Source organism: Myotis brandtii, unplaced genomic scaffold (assembly GCF_000412655.1).
Source record: "Myotis brandtii unplaced genomic scaffold, ASM41265v1 scaffold751, whole genome shotgun sequence".
In the NCBI taxonomy this organism is placed as follows: Eukaryota; Metazoa; Chordata; class Mammalia; order Chiroptera; family Vespertilionidae; genus Myotis; species Myotis brandtii.
This window is the reverse complement of record NW_005370994.1, coordinates 923,334-945,065: the sequence shown is the minus strand read 5'-3', so window position 1 is coordinate 945,065 and position 21,732 is coordinate 923,334. Positions and strand designations below refer to the sequence as shown.

The 21,732-nt window shown below is 37.7% G+C and overlaps 1 protein-coding gene across 2 annotated transcripts in view; it reads left to right on the top strand.

Annotated features, from left to right (window-relative positions):
* Nucleotides 1-21,732, top strand: part of KCNMB2 (potassium channel subfamily M regulatory beta subunit 2) — a 231,498-nt gene that overhangs the window by 36,690 nt on the left and 173,076 nt on the right. Inside the window, exon 1 of one of the 2 annotated variants that reach the window (XM_014530635.1) lies at nucleotides 13,596-13,711. The exons of the other annotated variant lie outside the window; for it this stretch is intronic. Within the exon in view, the coding sequence (XP_014386121.1) occupies nucleotides 13,692-13,711 (20 nt within the window). The 5' untranslated portion in view covers nucleotides 13,596-13,691. Of the gene's footprint in view, nucleotides 1-13,595; nucleotides 13,712-21,732 lie in introns of those variants that run through there. 2 annotated transcript variants of the gene reach the window in all.

The following is a 21,732-nucleotide window of genomic DNA, read 5'->3' as shown; positions in this document are numbered from 1 at the left end:
GCCTGGTGCATGAAATTCATGCAAGAGGAGGGTGTCCCTCAGCCAGGCCTGCACCCTCTCACAATCTGGGACTGCTGACTCCTAACCACTCACCTGCCTGCCAGCCTGATTGACACCTAACTGCTCCCCTGCCGGCCTTATTGACACCTAACTGCTCCCCTGCCGGCCTGATCGCCCCCAACTGCCCTCCCCTGTTGGCCCAATCACCCACAACTGCCCTCCCCTGTTGGCCTGATCTCTCCCCCAACTGCCCTCCCCTGCTAGCCCAATCGCTCCCAACTTCCCTCCCCTGCTGGCCTGTTTGCCCCCAATTGCCCTCCCCTGCTGGCCATCTAGTAGCGGCCATCTTGTGGTGGCCATCTTGTGATGATGTGAGGGCATCGCGCAAGGGTTGAGAACCACCTAGGCTTTTATTAGTATATATACTTTGTATAAGAAAACATAGAAATAGAAACGTGATTCATCGGACCACATGACTCTTTTCCATTGCTCGACTGTCCAATCCTTGTGTTCCTGTGGGAATTGGAGATGTTTTATCATGGTAACTGCAGACAGCAAAGGTGTTTGAACAGGCCTTCGGCTTCCATATCCCATGCGATACAGTATATGGCTAATTTGCCTACAAACATCAGGTGGTCATAATAATCTGGCCACTCACGTTCAAATATATCCCACATTCAAAGGCTGTTAAATTGCATTGTTTACCCATATCTTCAGGAAAAAATCACTTCTATTGTCGTGGTAAACAACCTGCTTCCCTATTTACAATGGTCTGGCCCTCTAGCAACTTCAGCACGAAATTATAGCTAATTTGCCTACAAACGTCAGGTGGTCATAACAATCTGGTCACTCAGTGTATAATGCATCTAAATGGCTTATAAAAGATATTCAGTAAATGATCACTATATTATCATTATTATTGACCATATGCTACATAAAGGACCTGAGATAACATATCCTAGAAAATTTACTTAGATTAAAAGCAACTAAGAAATGGAGGAGACATTTTGCTATAGCCAGGCCTACTCACAATGGCAATGAATTAGAGTTAGCATTCTGATGATAAGAAAGAAAATTTAGAGAAAATTATAAAGGAGACATAATTCAAAAGAAAAGCAATGTGAGGCCATTTGCATCAGGACAAACAGTTTAGAGTATTTAAAGCAAAGGTAAACATAATTTAATCTTTGCAAAGCACACACTTTATGTTCTTAATGATGACACTATGCTAAGTATAGTAGCCAGGGAGTCAGACAGATCTAAGTTCAAACACCAGCTCTACATCCTATGGTTTGGTAATCTTGGCTAAGTTACTTGACTATTCTCATCCTTAATTTACTCCTTTCTTAAATGAGGATTGTATCTCTTCCATCACAAAAATAGGTATAAATTAAATGTTGAATGTAAATGGCAAATACAGGGACCACCACATGGAATCCACATATTAAACAATAGCTGTATTATTATTACTACTAGAGGCCTGGTGCATGAAATTCATGCAAGAGGAGGGTGTCCCTCAGCCAGGCCTGCACCCTCTCACAATCTGGGACTGCTGACCCCTAACCACTCACCTGCCTGCCAGCCTGATTGACACCTACCTGCTCCCCTGCCGGCCTTATTGACACCTAACTGCTCCCCTGCCGGCCTGATCGCCCCCAACTGCCCTCCCCTGTTGGCCCAATCACCCACAACTGCCCTCCCCTGTTGGCCTGATCTCTCCCCCAACTGCCCTCCCCTGCTAGCCCAATCGCTCCCAACTTCCCTCCCCTGCTGGCCTGTTTGCCCCCAATTGCCCTCCCCTGCTGGCCATCTAGTAGCGGCCATCTTGTGGTGGCCATCTTGTGATGATGTGAGGGCATCGCGCAAGGGTTGAGAACCACCTAGGCTTTTATTAGTATATATACTTTGTATAAGAAAACATAGAAATATATAATGCATTTTTTTAAAATATACTTTTTTTAGAGAGAAAGGGAGAGGGAGAGAGAGATGAAACATTACTGATGAGAGAATCATTGATCAGCTGTCTCCTGCACACCCGACACTGGAGATTGAGCCCATAACCCAGGCATTTGTCCTGACTGGGAGTCAAACCATTGTGACCTCCAGGTTCATAGGTTGACAGTCAACCACTGAGTCATTCCAGCCAGGCATAATGCATTTTTAAAGACTCCTTTCAAAAAGCTTATTGTTATAAAACAATTTTGTCATTTAAGGAGGTAATTTTCATTTATCTAGAAAATTAACATAAAAAAGCCTAATTCCCCACATGATCCTGCCATAAATATGAAGACTTGGTTTATAATGTAATATATAATCAGAAAGATGTATGAGAGGATAGTAATCAAAAGGCAAAAGAAAGACTAGTATATTCTGTCCCCTTTATCTGGGTCAAAGCAAGTTCAATAATGCCTCACACTTAAAAAGCTGTTGAATAATTGTTGAAACTACACTTCTGTGTTACTACACTAATTTGGAATATATTTCTGCTGTTTCCTTCATGACATTTCTTTATTTATTTGAAATCACAGATAAAATATGAATCCCTCTAAATATACACTACTATACACCAGTGAAATCTCAAGCACCCCCAATGTAGGAGGAAGAAATTCCTTTTTGAAAGAGTACAAACCCTTCTGATGAATTCATGCTACGATCATGAGGCTACTCAATCAGTTTAATAGTCATAGTATTTTATAGCTCTTAAGAGGAATCATTAAAAAGGTGGGAGGAGAGAAGTACAGAATAACCAGTGCCTCTCCAGTGCTTGAAAGACACTCAAAGAATAGCTATTGAAGTAATAAATACATTTATCCTAACTGGAATGTACAATAATATTTTAAGATCATAGATAGATAGTAGATAAACTTGAATTGATTCTCTATATTATTCGGAGCTCTTAATGTAAATGACAGAAACACAATCCAAACACATCCAAGTGAACATGAAATGCATTGGTTTACTAGGCAAAAATGTCAGGTATTGCCTAGCTTAGGCACAGCTATATCCAGATGCTCAAAAATATCATTTCTTCATTTTATGGCTTTATTTCTTTTGGGGTTGATTCTCTCCATGTGTTAAGATTAGATAGCCACCAGGAATTTCAGATCTACATAGACATTGCCCTCAGAAAGACATAGAGGATCTCTCTTTAAACATCCAACTAATTACCTCAACAAGGACTCCAAGTGACCTTACTTGGATTTTCTTGTCCCTGGACTGATCATGGTGACCAATGATCATAGTTAGAAGGATAGGACATTCTGATTTGCACCTTGGTTCATGTGACCACATCTGTGGGGGTGGGGGGAGGAGAAACAGTGCCCTTTGATTGGTCGTCTGTTGTTGTTTTTGCTGCTGCTGTTGCTATTGTTGTTAATCTTCACCTGAGGTTATTTTTTCCATTGATTTTTAGAGAGTGGAAGAAAGAGGAAGAGACAGAGAAAGAGAAACATCTATGTAAGAGAGTCACATCAATTGGTTGCCTCCTGCAGGTGCCCCAACCAAAGCTGGGGATTAAGCCTGCAACCAAGGTACATGCCCTGGACCAGAATTGAATCCAGGACACTTTAGTCTAGGACCAATGCTCTATCCACTGAGCAAAACCAGCTGGGGCTGATTGATAGTCTTATCAGAATCATATGGCAAGGGAAGGCAGCAATTTCTGAAAGGAAAGGAGGTAGGAGAGGGAAAATAATAGATGTCAACTACAGTCCCCAACTATAATTATTTTTATATTCTCTGTTAGTTCCTCCTTGAGCCTCCAAAATATTATATTCAGTTGATTAAATACTCCAGTCCTCCTTGGGATTTAAGCTTTCTCACTGTCGGGGACATGTTTTCCTCTCAATGTGAGACACTGAACATTAATTTAAGGGAAAAACTTATACAAAAAAAACTTTGTAAATGTAAGCAATTATATCAATATAATTATTTAAGGGGATAAATTTGTCTTTGACCTTCTGAGAGAGTTAAGAACATCAGAACTTCCCTCTCAAAATTCGGTGATTCAGGACTGCTTCTGGCAATGGCCTCTGCATCTATGTTTCCTTCAACTCATGTGTTTTTATTGAATGCCTTTTTTCCTGATTCACATTGTAAAGGTGCTGCAGATCAAATTTAAAAATCGTGTTATTATCTGTCAGCATAACTCCTATTGTACCCTTGTAATAATGTTCCCCTGTTCCTGGCATTGAGCAAGGTGGCTGGAACATAGCCACATCTGCTTTCCTTTTTGCTAGTTATCACATCTAATCTGGTCTGCATTGGCTCTTCCTTCTATACAAGATGTTTCTCTTAATATTTAGAATGGATTAGTTTGTGGTCAATACATACAATATATTTTTAGCCCCTACAGGTCATCAACATCTTGAAAGCTTAGTCTCTCACCTATTTTTCTAAAATTTTATGTCTAAGCTTCTTTCTGAAGGTTTTCTTGTTTTTATGTCATTATAACTATGTTAAGAGGAGAATTATAACTTTCTAAAAGAGGACTATGTTTTATATATTACTTTTTAATCACTCACCATGCCCTGATATCCCTCCCCCAAATGTATCTACAAGTGAATTGTTATTGTCTAAGAAAAATATGTGGAGAAAATGTGAAAATATTTTAGTAAAGATACTACAAAGTCAAGCCTCATTAAAATGAACACTAGAGCAATAGAATTTCACTAAGATTAAAATATTTCCAAGCTATCTGGACAGTGACTAATAGAAACCCTTTTGGTCTTGCTAAAATAAGTTTCTTTGTTGGTAACTCTGCATAACAAAGGCTTTTTTCCTCATCTCTTGTCCACTTAACTGTCAATAGCTATTATGGAGTGAAAAAGTCTGAACACTTGATTCAGGGGTAAAGAGCAAGTGGAAAGAGGAGAGAAAAACACCAGCTACAAATGAGAACACCCCCTCACAAAGAAACGGCTGTTGGAAGAAATATAAAATGCACCAGTTCTTTTGTGTTGTTGTTGGGTGGGGGGAGGGAGGAGGGGTGCTTTTATTTTATAAAAAGAGGAAGAAATAAATAATAGATTTTATGAACTCTGCCAATAAAAAAGGGGCTTTGACCAACAAGATATGCTAACTTACATTACAATTCACACAAAAGTTTTATCTATATTACCTCAGAGTGCAGTCATTCAACAAATTTATTAAGTAGATATCATATTTCATCACTTTGCAAATTGAAAACTGAAATTCATATTTCAAGTGTTTTTCCCAAGAGAGAAAATTAGCCATCTTCTAATTTAAACATTTGGTACTGTTTCCATAATACTGTTTCTACCTGTTGCCCCCCATAAATTAACCATATACTTTCAAAAACACTGAGGCTCTATATGCCCTTTGAATACAATCTCTAATGCATTGCAATTTTATTTTTCTACTTTTCAATTGCCCTACATGCTAGGTTATAGTTTTACTCCTCAATCATTTTCTTCTACAGCTCCCCTTTTAACTATCATCATCTAAAATGTAGATGACATCTAATCATTTAGATCAAGTAGATTGGAATAAGATATAAATTATGGTTATGAAACAAAACAACCCCAGTTCTTTTCTTGCAATAGGTGCTTAATATTATTACATAAAAAGAATTGAAAAAGTGTGTCATGCAGTGAAATGTTTCAGCATTGCTGACAATAAGACCATTTGGATTTACCATAAGCTTTGTCGTCAATTTGCAGCATGGATGAGAAATAAGGGCAGAAGGAAAAGTCTGTGTCAATGTGCCTCAATGAGTTTTCTTACTAATTATTAACACAAGGAAGATCTACTTGAAACATTCAATATGTCTCACCATTCAGGTTTACCTAAGTAATGGCCTCAAAGGCACAAGTTTCATTACTTCAATTGTTCTTTTGATATAGGCTACTCTGAACCTCTCAAATTAGTACCTTGGACAGCATCTTGGCCTAAAATAATATAGTCATCTACTGGCCAGGAACCTGAGCAATCTTAGTACAGTAATAGTTGACGTTTCGAATCTTCATATTCTAAGTTAAAGTAGAAAAAAATCGTAAGGCTCCTTTTTTTTTCTGTGAACATTTTTTTCTCATCATGGTGAGCTCTGTGGACATTCATTTCAGTTCCCTCCAACAGGACAAGCCAGTCCATGCAACTCTGAACAAAGGTCACTGATGGGAGCTGAGCAGGCTCTTCAATTGGGCTCTAGTCAGTTCTATATCATCCTGCCATGGTCATAATTTTGCAGAAAAGAGAACATAAAAAGTGGTTAAGCTTCCAAGTTTGCCAGAGTTGCAGATGCTTTGAAGTTCCATTAGAAATGCTTTGAAGTTCTAATGTTGCTAATGTATTTTCCCTAGCAACCTCTGGTAATGTTAAGTAAATATTTGGTAATCGAGTAGTGAAAGAATATTTGTAAATTAGGTGAATTATGTGGATATGTGAGCCAACATTCTCACTATGGATATAATTTCATAGCCTAATTGATCCAGTTAAAATAACAAGGTACATGATTGCACCTGAAATTCTCTCTCCTCTGCACAAAACTATTTTCCTCAAAAAATTTTAAATTAAAAATAAACCATGTGTACTGACTCAAACACCCTTCCTTAGTATTTATTCTATGCAGTTAGTCCTAGAAAATGTCCTATTTGCTTAGAGAAATAATCATTGTGCAACATTCATAATGTAAGCATTTCAAGCCAGACACCATCACTCATAAAAATAAATTCTTATGTTTGTACATCAATTTAGAGTAGAAAACAGATCAGAGAGTTAAAAGCCTAGAGATAGTATGATATTTTCTGGAGTAGATATTTGTACTTAAGCATTTTGAAGAAAGATTCTCTAAAATTTTTTATATCTTGCTATTGGTATTCCCCAAGAATACCTTGTTTTGAAAGCCAGCATAAATTAAGCATTTTTGTACTTAAGACATTATCTTAATAGATTCTCACTGTGACCTTATAAAATAGTTAAAGCGGGAATCGGCTACCCCATTTTAAGGATGAACAAACTGAGGCTAAGAGAAATCAATTAGCTTTTCAAAGTCACATGACTAAGGTGTTCTAGAACTGGGTCTCAAGCCCAGTCCCACTGACTCAAACCCTTCTATACCACTAATCCTCATGTACCTATTGACACACATATCAGATATGCCTCCTGCATGAGGGGAGATAATAATCCGCTTGCCTCTCTTTTTACATGTATTCATGAATTCTGCAATGCATCTTTACTTTATTTCCCCTTCCTGAAGTGAAGAAAAGGATAGGCAGGTGGACAGTAAGGCATAATGTGCTTTCTGGAATGATATTTAACTATGTGCTGAAACTTGTTTAGCCAACAATGCTTAATTTCTGAACTTTAAAATTGCTGTGTGTGAAGAACAATAATTAAAAATGTAAGTAAAATATTATTTCACTTGCAATCTATGCTCTAAAATGCTCTGACAACACATACCAACTTGAAAAACTATCTCCTTATCCCAGTCTTGCCCTCACCAAATCATCTTTCACATTGTGAAACTCTGGCCTTGTAAATTTATTTTAAAAAAACACCTTAATTTCTCTTATTTGACCCCAAAATAAAGAATAAGCTGCTAAGGTCCAGCCAGTGTGGCTCTTGAGCACTAACCCATGAACCAGAAGGTCACAGTTTGATTCTAGATCAGGGCACATGCCCTGGTTGCAGGCTCAATCATTAGCAAGGGATGTGCAGAAGACAGCAATCAATGATTCTCTCTCATCATTGATGTTTCTATCTCTCTCCCTATTCCTTTCTCTCTGAAATCAATAAATATATATATATTTTAAAAAGAATAAACTGCTTAAGATGACCTTCCAAGCTGTCCTCCTTTCCGAATCCACCTTTCCTCTCCAGACTTCTGCAATACTCTCCTTTCTCTTTCCTGCTAAATTCAACAACTTTGCAGTTACCCATTATAGCCCATATAATTTTATATCACCACTAGAGGCCTGATGCACGAAATTCTTGCAAAAGTAGGTCTTCCTTCCCCTGGCTGCTGGCACCGGCTTCCCTCTGGCACCCGGGAGGTACCTGGGACCTGGGCTTCTCTCACAGTCCCGGCTTCATCCAGAAGGTTGTCTGGAAGGACATCCAGTCTAATTAGCATATTACACTTTTATTATTATAGATGCCTTTGCCCCAAATCTCCCTTCTTTCTAAAAGGTCCTTTTATGCCTCTTCTGTTTGAAAACTCTACAATTTCTTCAACCTCAGTTCAAGCATTTATCTATAAAACTGCTTTATCATCTTTCCACTCTTCCACAAAGCAGTGTTAATGATTCTCTCCTTTGTGCATATTTAGATTAGTGTTAACTATTAGGCTTTAGTTTGACACCTACCAAGGGATTTTGTAATCAGTTATTTGAGTGTTTTTTTTTCATGTTTTATCTTATTGCTCCTCTTCCTAGAATAGTACATAGCAAAATATAGCAGATGTTCAATAAATATTTGCTGAGTAATCAATGAATGTATGATCACTGAATGAATACCCATTTAGTAGAGTGGCTAATAAAACAGAAATTCACTTTTGTCAAGGGTAAAATCATTCAAAGAGCAAATGTTGTCTTGTCTGGTCTTCCTCTATTCTAACTATTATTAAAGTAAGCTTACCAAGGATCTAAAGTGTATAAACATAATAACATAGTTGCTTAGAACCTTATACCCAATGAGAATTAAAAGGAAGATTTATTCATCTTATGCAAAATTCTAGTGCTATCTTTACTTGAGCAAGACGTATAATCTTGTACATTTTGATTATTGGTATGCTTTTGATTTCCTCCGTCTTCAGTTCTGGGTCTTTAAAAATAAAATAGCAGGATGAAACAAGGGGAAATTTTAGGATTTTTGAGGCACATGTGTATCCCATGGATCATGACTTTACTCACAGACTCAATCCTCAGAACACCAGTTGCATAGTAAACAAAAGCAATCACTAAATCTGAAGACCCTCATTAAGACATAGTGTGAGAAGTTACGATTTTGAAAAATAAATATCTAAACAAATGCTTTGAATAGCTTAAAAAATTAATCTGGAATTAATTTTACTAATTTTATAATGGATACTTGTTTTAAGTCTCCTTTTTGATCATTTATTTATAAATTTATACAACAATATGGGAGGTTCTCCAGAAACTGTTGTGAATATTGTATGAATTAGCATGCAAATATAACCACAAATATAGATATTTGAAAAAAATGTTTATACAAATATATTTCAAGAAAAAAATATTTTTAAGTTACAACTCTAAAATTTATAATTTAAGATCAAATTTCATATAGATAAGTGCAATCAGAGTTCTGGAATTGCTTTCCATTCAGTCTTGAAAAGAAGTTCAACATTTGAACAAAGATTTCATGTAGCAGCAATGTTGTATGAGGCATGATACTAAACACTGAAGAATGATGTAAACAGGACTTTGTTTCTGCCTTCTAGATGTTTTGTATCTAGTAGCAAAGGTAAGGCATTTACACAAATAAAACCTGTGATCCATGCTAATGGAGAAATCAAAGTGATAACCAAGTGCATAGAGAAATTCCACACCTAGAGGAAATCAAGAGGAGTCCCGCTCAGGAACGATTTGTGTAATATACATTAAAGTACTCTGCAAACTGTAAAATCTCTTTCCAATAGTAGATGACTTTTTCCAAGAGCAGAACAGAACATGTTGCACTCTAAATTAGACATCAAGAAGGCTAGTTGGATTAGACAATTTAGATTCCACTAAGGGTATAGAAACCAAGGAAATACACAATATCCCACAGACAAGGAGATTCGAGGCAGGACAGGTGCTCATGGAGAAAAAGCCAATAGAAGCTGTTTGGAGACCAAGGTGGAGTGAGCATCTAGACAACAGGGCCTCTTCACTGGTAGTCTCCACCATATTAGTTGGCTCTTTACAGGGCTACTCTTCCTCTCACTACAAAACCTCATAAGTTTTCTATCTCCTCTGCATATCTTTTCTCTCTCTGCCTTGTATTTCTCCTGCACATTCCACTTCTCCTTACCCACCTTGGCCTCAGGCTCTTCCTTGAGGCTGTCCTCTAGACCTATATCTTTTTCATATCAGACCAATCAGACATCCCTGTTGAGCTTAAGGATTGGCTGCCCTTGAATCAGAGGCCTGACCATTGTCCAATCAACTTTGATTGGGAGGAAATGGCCATGTGGTTCAAGGTGTGACCATTTAGTTTTTCTCTTTCATTCACACATTTCTTTATTCAATCACTCATTGTTCTATGTATGAGGTGATACAATCTGAAAAACATTTTTTGTTAAAGTCCATGTCTTTATGATGCTTCCATTCTAGTTGGGAGAGACAATAATAAAAGTAAGACAATAGACAAGCAGGGTAATTTCATACATAGAGTTATCATATCTTTTGGAACATTACTTAAAATCAAAATCCTTTCACTGTGCCATTTATTTAGCCCAAGTGCATTGTAATTTCCACAGTTATATCTCATAAAAGTATAATTTTTTATCAGAAGTGTTTCCCCAATTTAGAGGTTATATTCTCAAGTCCTGCCACCTTTTCTACATTACCCTAAGCTCATTCAAAATCAGATAAGTAGTATGACTAAAACATTTTAATTGTTTTTCATAAGCATCATCATGTAATTACCAGATTATGGATTGTTTAGTTTTACAAATACAGGTGGAAATTGTTCAATAGATCAGTTTTTTTCAGTTAACCTCTTCCAACATTCATCACTAATTCTTACTCACAAGTGAATTTACAGTGAGCTTTTTTCTGCAAAGTAAATTTTTTTCCACATTCATTTTTCTATATCTCCTTTAGATCTTCCAGAAATAGGAGGACTTTGTGTTTTTTTATATGATTTTGTTTATATGTACATTTATAAAAGTTAAACAATAAGTTCTCTTGGGAAACATCCTGGAGAAAATACATGGAATAAATGTTATTTTTATCACTAAATAATGGAGTGAGCATAAATAAGCAAGTTATTTAACTTTTCTGAAACCCAGCTCCCCAATGGTAAAATTTATGATTGGAAGAGATGATATATATAAAATTTGGGACACAAAATAAGAACTCAGTAATCTTAGTCCTCTTTCAAGATGGAATAATTTTCTATATATCCAATCTATCTATATATATAAAAGCCCAAGTGACTCTCCGACCATTCGACCATTTGCCTGGTAGCTATGATGTGCAATGACCACCAGGGGGCAGACACTCCAACCAGTAGAGGAGGGAGCCCGATTCCTCACAGAATCGGCCATGAGTTAGGTTGCTCCTGGGGCACTGTCGGCCCTGAATCTGCTTCACCTGCACCCTGAACCCAGAGAGGAGAAAGCCCAATTCCTGGGTGTGTCACCCGAGAACCACCCTCTTGCAATTCGGGACCCCTCAGGGGATATCGGAAAGCTGGGTTTAGCCCAATCCCCACAGGCCAGGCCGAGGGACCCCACTGGTGCACGAATCCATGTACTGGGCCTCTAATTAATTATAAGAGGAAAGAGAAATAATGTGCTTTTAGTCCAGTATAGCATATGGCTTAGAACTTTAAACGGGCAATCTTAAAAGTGCACATTATTTACTTAATGGGTGAAATGGCTACCTTAACATTATTAGTATATATTAAAATGCCTGTCTCAGAAATAAAAAAAGTTATTACAAAAATTGCTATTATATGTACAGGATAATTGGGCGTTTAAAATATGATCCACTTACTATTTGCATTTCACAAGGTAATGTTAGCAATTACACAATAATCATTGGCTAATCTTATACTAACCATTGGCTAAATCTTATTTTCTCATCTAAACCTGAATTAAGATATATGAATATAAAAAGGAAACTCAATAATGGTTAAATTTCACTCTCTTTAGCTAAGAATTTATCAAAAAGATTATTTAATTCTGTAGTTGAAGATTATCTTATGTGATCATCAATACTCATTTCAGAAATTTGAACTATTATTTTTGAATATGACTGCGTTACAAATTTTAAAATAATGATTTACTTTTGAGTGGATATTTCACCATTGTGACCTCAAGAGGAGAGAATTTAGAAGCAGAAGATAAATTTTTCTTCTCAAGGCTAAAATGTACTAGCTGTGTAATCCTGGAAGTTACTTAACCTTGCTGAGGCTCAGAACTCTCATTTATAAGAGTGTAAATAATGTCTACCCTATTCTCTTCATGGACCATTTTGAGATAATGGACATAAAAGCACTCAGAAAACTCTGAACCACTAAGAGAAAAAGGAAGGAACTAGGCAGAGTGAGTGGCCCTTTCTTTGAGTTTCCAAACACTCACTCCCCTCCATAATATAATTACCTGCTATCATGGCTGAAAATGGTACAACGGCAGGGGGAGAGTAGAAACCTGGGGTCTAAACCACCACCTCCCCAGGAGCCAGGGAAACCTGGATTGGAATCACTTATTTAACTAGAATCTGTGTTATTTTTGTGATGTCCAACTTCTGTAAGAGAACCAACAAAGAAGCCATGCAGACAACAAAAGGCAGCTAGCCAAGAGGTTGTCCTGGCTGAAGGGTTAGCACCTCTGCTTCAAGAAGGCGATGAAAGGGGTGGCTCATGGTGTTTGCCTCCCAGCCAAAAGACATGTTTAGTGGCTCCAGAGTAGCTCACTGTCTACCATAAAAATCCCGGAACAAGAACGAGAAATTGGTCCAAGGTGGGAGTATTACAGGAGTCTTACATTTATAGGCTACGATAAATTGTGAGGCTTTAATGGGAGATGTTGCAGGGCACTCTGCCTCAGGCACTAGCTGTTCTGATGTTGCAAGAGAGAGCCTGTTCAGTCTCACACATGTTCTCTCTCCCCCTTTCCCTCTCCCAGATCCAAAGTTTGTACAAAAAAAAAAAAAGTATCCCTATTTCTTGATTTTGCACCAAATAGGTCTCTACTACATTAACATCAAGAAGGCAGGACCCACTCAAATACACTCTCTTGCTAAAAGGGTGAGTTGGTTCTTATATCTGCTGTGTTCCACTGGCAAAAGACTATAATCCCTCGCTTCATCCTGATCTTTAGAAAAACAAACAAATAGAAACCATCCGAGGCAGAGCCATTGTTTGTATATTGTGTTTGTGTGCACCTTTCTACAATGCCCTTACTCCTAACAAGGAGTGTTTGTCTGCCAACAATTTCAGAGTTAGCGGCAGGGCTCCTCTTGACAGACTGAGAGGGGTTCACAGAGGAAGATTCATCATCTGATTAAGGCTTTTGGGCCAATTAAAACTCTCTGGACAGGATCCTCTTTCCCTCACTTAGACTGCAGCGAACAGAAAGCATATTATCTCGCCAGGCAATTATCAACTCTAAAAGTGCTTGTGGTTTTAGGACTTTGGCAGAACTTGTTGAAAACAGCATCAGCATAACACACTGTACAAACTCTAATTTCACTGGCTCTTTTGTCCCACATGATGCATGATGACATTTATGAAGGTCTGTTATCCCCCTCAGGGTCATTTCTTTCTTTCCTTTTTTTTTTTTTTCTCCCACAGAGCCAATCAGCATCATAATTTCACTGGCTCTTTTGTCCCACATGATGCATGATGACATTTATGAAGGTCTGTTATCCCCCTCAGGGTCATTTCTTTCTTTCCTTTTTTTTTTTTCTCCCACAGAGCCAATCAGCATCACTTAAGTCCAAACCATTATATTAGCCATTCTTTTCACTAGACTAGAGAACTTCTTTTTAATTGTCCATATCATGGCCACCATGCATCAAAGGTAGGATCATTATTTTCCATTTCTTTTCTCTTCTAGAGACCCATGTTCTTAAAGGAGGAGTTTTTAGGGTTGGGGAGAGGAGAGAGTCAGAGACTGGGGGCAAATTTCATTGTCAGCAATTTGATCTGGGCCTTTGAATATACCAAGCTCAGACACTTCCTTCAGTGTCTGACTTGTTTTCCTTATTAGATATAGGGTTGACTGACTGGAACTTAACCCAGAGACTTAAGCATCTGATGAAAGCTGTCTGAATAATATTGCATTTCTGTTATTAAAGCAATATAGCGCTAGTTTTCTGGGGCATTGTAGTCTCGCTTAAACATGTATAAACTGCTTAATTAGAGATTATAGCACTATTGGGAGAGAAAGCAAAAGTGACCATTTATATGATAATGTGAGTTGATAATTTAGGAATGATTCATTCTCATAAATGTTCCGGCTCTGCCATGTAAGTTTATTACTTTGTCCGTATGGTAGAACAGAAGTCCCATCCAGAAAGTAAGGCCTTTTATGAAACAATCTTTAATTGACTTTTATTTTTCCTGTATGATAGAGTGGCACATAAAACAGTAAGGTTTTAGGGGATGAGGATTGCCACAGCTCCCCTTCCTACTGTTTTTCTGCTCTATGCTCTTTGCCTTGTCCATAGACTGGGGCAGCCAGTGTGGCACATTCAGGGAGGGGGATTTGTGGAGGGAGTTCAAGTTTCAGATGGGGGATTTGACCAGATGAATTCTAAGTTTTCTTCCAATCCTGACTTTCTCCTTCCTGAAACAAGAGGTGGAAATGATTTCCAGCTGCAAACACCAGTAGAGATCCAAACTAAAAAGAAATGTTGTGATAAGCCATTGGATAGGGAAAAAAAATAGTAAATGGGGTTACATGTCAAACAGAGAGTCTGAGGGAAGACTATTTTAGTCAACATTTTATTTCAGCTTAAAATAAATTCTGGGTTTTTACAAGTCAATTTTTAAAGGCAGTCATTTATGTTATAGTCTTTCTCAGAAGATGAGAGAGGGGTAGGGGATGTGGGCTGTTCCAGAAGCGCTTTGCCGAAGATGTAAAAAATAATCTCTACTAATAAAATAAGTAAAGCTGATACAAGGTAAAATTGTATAATGATTAAAGATCCTACCCTATTTATTTCAGATAGACAGATGATGATAGATAGAACACAAATATATTTTGTAAACATATTACTTTTGAATGGTTTTTAGTAGCCTAAGTAATATATGGCCACATGCCCTTTGCATTACCTTGACTAGCAGTACTCATTCTTAAAATGTTCTTGAATATTTTTTAATATTTACCTGTCAATCTTTTCCCCTGTGGTTTCAGGGTTTGATGTTAAGATTATAAAATCATTCTCCTATCCTTTTTCTGGGAGAATATAGTTTTGTTGTGTTTAGAATTTTAAACTACCTGGAATTTATTTTGGATGATAGGGGATCAATATTCTTTCTGTTTTTCTCCGAACGGGTATAAGAAAATAGTCTCTCCTTCATTTACTGATTCGAAATGTCATGTTCGTCATTATAAACGTTGTTGGGACAGAGGGCATGATCTGCAGCGTATTCTGCTTCATTGGTCTGCTTGCCTATTCCTCTGCTGATGTTGTATGGATGTTAACTTCTTTGGGTTTTGTATTATGTTTTTCAATCTACTAGGAAAAAGTCTGTCACCATTTTTAATAGATAACCTCTAATACATTTTCCAGCAGAGATGAATTATCCCAGCCTGAACTAAGGCCTGAGAAGTGTTGCGAAATAGAGAGTGGAAGAAAAACCCTGGAGTCCAAAGATCTTTCTCCCTCAACAAACAGAATTTGGTGGGTTGACTGTATTTTCTAGTGACCTTTGTTTGGGAGGTGTACAGGTGACTCTGCCTGACCCCACAGGAAGACGGCAGGTGACAGAGCATCTGCACAGGCCAGGGAATGTAACCTTGACCAGATTCAGTGTCTGCTTTTAAGGAGTTCACAGCCTAGCAGGCAAAGGCACCCAGAGGAGAAGGGGTCCCCTTCCAACTAGAAGTTGAATGAATGAGAGGTTAAAATTCCTGCTGTCATCACCAGAGGTAAAAGCGAAAGAGTCCTATCGGTGAATAATTCATTTAACTAATGGGAAAGAGAACAATTTCCAGAAACCTTTAAGCAGGGAAATGGCAGAAAGTGCTGTAATTGAAACTCCACCTAGGAGTATGTTACAAACCTCAAATGAAAGCTTCTTTGTTTACTTCTTACCACATATTTCTCTACAGAAGTAAACTGGCCTTCGAGAAAGGAGAACCCTGTTAAAATAATGCTATTTATTAAATGTGTATTTTTTACCAGAAAAAAACATACACATATGCATATATATGACTATATATATATATATAAATTTTAATTTTTGAATTTATAATTACAAATATACACACATATATGTCATATGACTGTGTGCATATACACCTTCATTTATTCATGACAAGCACCTGGGAAGTAGCTATTATGCCTTTTATTTCACATTTGAAGGTGTTGAGGCTCAACTATCCAGAATCATCACACTCTTATAGGCCCTTGGCAATTACTGCACTACTCGTAGCCTCAGCTCCTGGTGGAGGAAACATGAGGATCTATGCAAAATTGACTACTGTGAGTAATTTATGAGATCATGGATATAAAACATGTAGCATAGGGCCTGGCACATAGAAAGTGCTCAACTGCTAATAAATATTCAGATTTCACAACTATTAAGTGGTCAAACAGAGCCTATATGAATAAAGCGATTCTCTTCATGCTCAAATCAAACCCTGCATAATTATTTAGGTTGGGTTTTTCTTAACTGTGTTCTGGGGCCTTAAAAGAAAAAAAGATCCTTTAGTAAAAAGAAGGGTAAGTTAATCTAAAAATAAAATTATTTAAAATACAAGCTCATTATTAAACAAATGTAATGGGTTTTTACTCCAACATTCCAACAGCTCAGCTTTGCCTTCCAAGCCCTCTAGCAGATCAATAGCTAGTTTCCAGACACCAGATTTTCTGACAGAAGCAATAGAAATTTCTCATTGGACCAGTATGCTTAGTTCTACCAAAATCTACATCCAAACACAGAAGCCTGTGCCAAGATCCAAATGGATAGTGCCTCCGTATCCCACAGGCAATCCCATCTCTACTCCCACAAACAATCAACCATGGTGGCTCCAGACAGCAACACATCACAAGGAGTCAGGCTCCAGCTATCTTTGAGCTGATCCTAACCAGGGTCCACTCACATCTAGAAAGGGACTGTGTGAGTACATCTGGAAGGGCAGGGACTATTCAGGTCAGAGTTTCATAATCTGGGCCCAGAATAGCCATTCAATAAATGCTTGCTGGTTAATTGATTGGGGTGGCAGGACCATGTGGAGCTTGGTCACAGAACTCTATTCCGCCATTCCTTAAAGCAACAGGCCTAAAGAAAGTCATAACACTTTAAGTTGTTCTTATGACCTGGGAATCTTTTTGATGATCTCCTTGTCTAAACCTACAAGGAGTTGAGATCAAGTCATGTCTGTTTCCATATCAATACACTAAAAACTACTGGCCCAAATGTGTGATGGTGACAAGGGAGAGTTGGCATGAGATTAAAATGTCATTCCATTGAGCTTTGGAAAGGTTAAACCAGAGAAATTGTTTCTAAGAGTTCTCATTCTTCTTTTTACTCTTTTTCCTTCTCTCTCTGTTTAGTGCTAGAAGGTCATAGAGAAAAAGAAAGAAGAAAGAGTAGAAAATGGATGTTTTCAAGAAGAGTAGGGGGAGCAATTTTAGCTGTCCATTTGTCCCATCCACTTATTTCCCCTTCATAAGTATATTATTCGATTTAAAATTTGAGTATCATTCTGGTTGATGTTGGATTTGGGAAAGGGGGGAGCTTTTCAAAATTACCAAATCATCAATTTTCAGCAATGAATATTTTTTGCTTTGTGTTTATAACTTTCATTTCTGTCATAATATAACATGTAACGTAATTGCATACAAATTTGGGGGAAGCCTGAGGGAAAATAATTACCCATTGTCCAAGCACTTGGAAATAATAATAGTTGGCATTTATTAAGAGATTTCTAATGTGCCAGGCACTTCACCAAGAGCTTTATGCATTATCTTTTTTAATATTCATAATACTATGAAATAAGCACTATTCTTATCTCCCATCTATAGTTAAAATTAAGGCACAGGGTAGTTTAGTAACTTGCCCAGAGTCACACAGCTTGTAATTAGTGAAAATAGTACTTAACCCCAGAGAGTAATTTCAATGTCTAAGCCCTCAACAACCTTACTTCCATTTAATATTTTCATCCTTTTTAAATTGGAGTTAAAATCACACTGAACATACAATTTTGGAAGAGGAATAGCATACTCTGATTCCCCCCCAAACAGGGGGATTTTCTAGTTCCTATTTGAATGAAAGAAAAAAGCAAGTCTACTAACTTTATTTCAAAGTGTTCTATGATGTTTCATGAGCCACTAAAAAACAAAAACAAAAAACATAAGAAAGCAAATTACTTCATAATTTTGCCAAGGAAACTTGAAAAAAAAAAGAAAGAAAGAAACTGGTGCAATCTAGAATGAAAAAGAGGCCAGTATCTCATGAATCAACTTTTGATGGGTCTTCATCTAAAGTCATTCTCATCCTCACACAGTCAGTCCCACCGATCTGAGTACTACCAGCGAATAATCTCAAACATCTCCACATGCAATCAACACACAATGGTTAAAATCAACAAAAATTCAAGGAGTTGACATATACATATGGGTCTGCCAAAAGGAAGAGCTGACTGTTTCACACCCTGGTCTTTGAATTGCCCTGATCATCAGGTATTCATTACTTTTCCCTTCTTCAGCTTTCATTCTTTTTCTAGAACCATGAGTTCTACCCAGGGAGCTTCATGGCATACATAAATGAGAAGCATGTGGTTTCCACTTCCTCCAAAAATCTTATTTGCTGTTGTTGTTCAGCCCTGGGCCTTTCTGGGAGGAGGTAGCACTCCCTATCTGTCCTTGGAAATCCTGGGCTCTGATGTAGGATATCAGGTCTGCCAGTTGGCATGTTGAGAGGAGCAGGCTCAGCCTTTCCCTACCCCCTGGCTTCATTCAGAGCAGTTCTGCCATTATCTTTTTATATTTCGGGGTTCTATATAAAACTTTAGTTGAATAAAGGATTCTGCAGCTATATTTTGTTTGGTAAAAATTACTGGATCAGATGATTACTAAAGTATATTTCAGTCCTATGCAATCTTTTTTTTTATAATATCCAAATTTGAGTTTGTATATTTCATGCAAAGCCAAAAAAGTTATCCCCCTCACATCTGTAGCATATGTTGTTTTTCACAGGCCTTTTTTTTCCTTTTTTTCTCTTACTGGCAATATTTATGAATGGTCTGAATTATCTTAATCACCAGCAGCTGTATATTATGTTCAGGCTACATAATTTATGGTCTCTAATTCTCAACTCTCAGCATTTTGGAAGGTATTGTTTGATCACATTATTTCAGATTCTGGGAAACCAAGAGTTCTAGATGGCACACAAAGGTAATACTGATCAGCCTCTGTCTCCCTCAAATTAGTGTTCACATCTGGTTTCCTAAGACAGAGGTGCATTGATGTCCCAGACATCACTTGATGTTTATCTCAGAATCTCTTAAGGCATGACACATATGTGAAATGCATCAAAATTAGGAGAGCTTGATACCCAAGTTTCTAGAAAGGGATAGCTGGATCTGCAATTATCATGTAATTATCATCAGTCATGAAGGGCTCATGATGGTCTATGTGTATTCCCCATAAATAGAGATGTTAGTAAAGAGTTTTTTAAATAGTATATGTTAGCTTTAAATCTGGGTAATGCTTGCCTGTCCAGTGTGGCTCAGCAGTTGAGCACTGACCTATGAACCAAGAGGTCAGAGTTAGATTTCCAGTCAGGGCACATGCCCAGATTGTGGGCTCCATCCTCAGGGAGGGGTGTGCAGAAGGCAGCCGATCAATGATTCTCTCACATCATTGATGTTTCTATCTCTCCACTCCCCTAGCTTTAAATCTGGGTAATGCTTGCCTGTCCAGTGTGGCTCAGCAGTTGAGCACTGACCTATGAACCAAGAGGTCAGAGTTAGATTTCCAGTCAGGGCACATGCCCAGATTGTGGGCTCCATCCTCAGGGAGGGGTGTGCAGAAGGCAGCCGATCAATGATTCTCTCACATCACTGATGTTTCTATCTCTCCACGCCCCCTTCCTTCCTCTCTGAAATCAATAAAGATATTTTTTAATAATGAATAAATAAATAAATCTGGATAATTCTTTAGTCCTGGAAGGTCAATATGTTTTGGTAAACTCATTGTTAGTGCCTGTGTATTTTGTTTCATTTAAGTCATTCTCAAAGTGTGGTACATAGACCATCTATATGAACACCATGGCAGGGAAGTATTTTTTAGAGAGAATGTTTCTACTGAGTCAGAATCTCCACAAGAAGGGCGTATCTTGCTAGCATGCTCTCTAGAGTTTCTAATGCACACCAAAGTCCTTTTCTTTTTTCATGTGACTTCTTTGATATAATGTGGCCTCAGAAAATACCATTTGTGTGTTCCAAATGTTTTGGCCACCAAAGATATGAGGTTTTGCATGTCCCTTTGCCAATCAATTTTTCTACCTTCCTTCCTTCCTTCCTTTCTTCCTTCCTTCCTTCCTTTCTTCCTTCCTTTCTTTTTTTCTTTTCCTTCCTTCCTTCTTTCCTTCCTTCCTTCTTTCCTTTCTTCCTTCCTTTCTGTAATCCTCACCTGAGAATATGCTTTTATTGATTTTTTTCAGAGAGAGAGGAAGTGGGGGCGGGGGGAGAAACACATTGATTTGTTGCCTCTCATACACTCCCTGACCAGAGATCAAACCATAATCCAGGCATGTACCCTGACGAGGAATTGAACCTGCAACCTTTTGGTATATGGGATGATGCTCCAACCAACTGAGCCACCCATCCAGGGCTCAATTTCTTTAAAAAAAAAAATAAAATAGGAGCTGTAGAGTTGGGGTGGGGTACTGGAGGTGATCTATAAGGTACCTACCAACTCAAACATGCTACTCCTGAGGCTATTTGGGTTAACTTAAGCTTAGAGGCCAGAGAAGTTTATTACCTTAGGTACTTTTTAGTTTGAGCACTTATCCCCTAAATAGCACACATTCAACCTGGAGAAACTTTTAAAATATTTATGTACATATTTATGATGTGGAAAATGGAAAATGATACATCTGGGAACAAGTACCAGTAATGAAAAAAAAGTGTTTAATAAAATAAGCAGACCAGTCAGAAGTCATTTATCATCTGACTCAGTTCCTCCTGGAGGGGCAATCGAATGAGGTCTATCTTGAAACCTACAATTAAATATACTGTACAGTCTAGCCAGAGAATACATGATTTGGTCCTTATGAGTCTGCTTTTTTGTTGAATAATTTAAGGTTCCTAAACTAATTTCTAAGTTTTTTGAGTCACTGATCTGAATTTTTCTCAGTGGTCTATTTACTCTGATCAACATCTGGTGACAAACTTTTATTCTATTGATTTTGACCAATGCTTAATTTCTTAACCAATGGTTATTTAATAGCAATAGCGCATCATCTTCTACTTCCTGAAATAGTCTCAATCACCTTTTATTTCCAGAGAACCTGCCATAGATGGTGCTTTAATGTCTCTTGCCTATGCCATTACTATGTCCTCCAAGAACTCACCATACCCATTTCAATACTTCTTCTTCCCTAATTCCTAAAATGCAAATCAGATTATGTCACTCTTTTCCATAAAACTCTTTATTGGCTATCCATCACCTATTGGGAAAAAGTCCAACCTCTTAGACATGGCATACCAGACCATTCATTACCTGACTAAGCCTAGAGCTTTGTACAGACTTACCCCCAGAGACACTGAAATCCCAATCATGCTGCTATTTGAGAATCATATCTTTGAAGATGCTGTTCTTTCCTCCTGTTATGCCCTCCTCCCTCTATTTTTACATCGCAAAG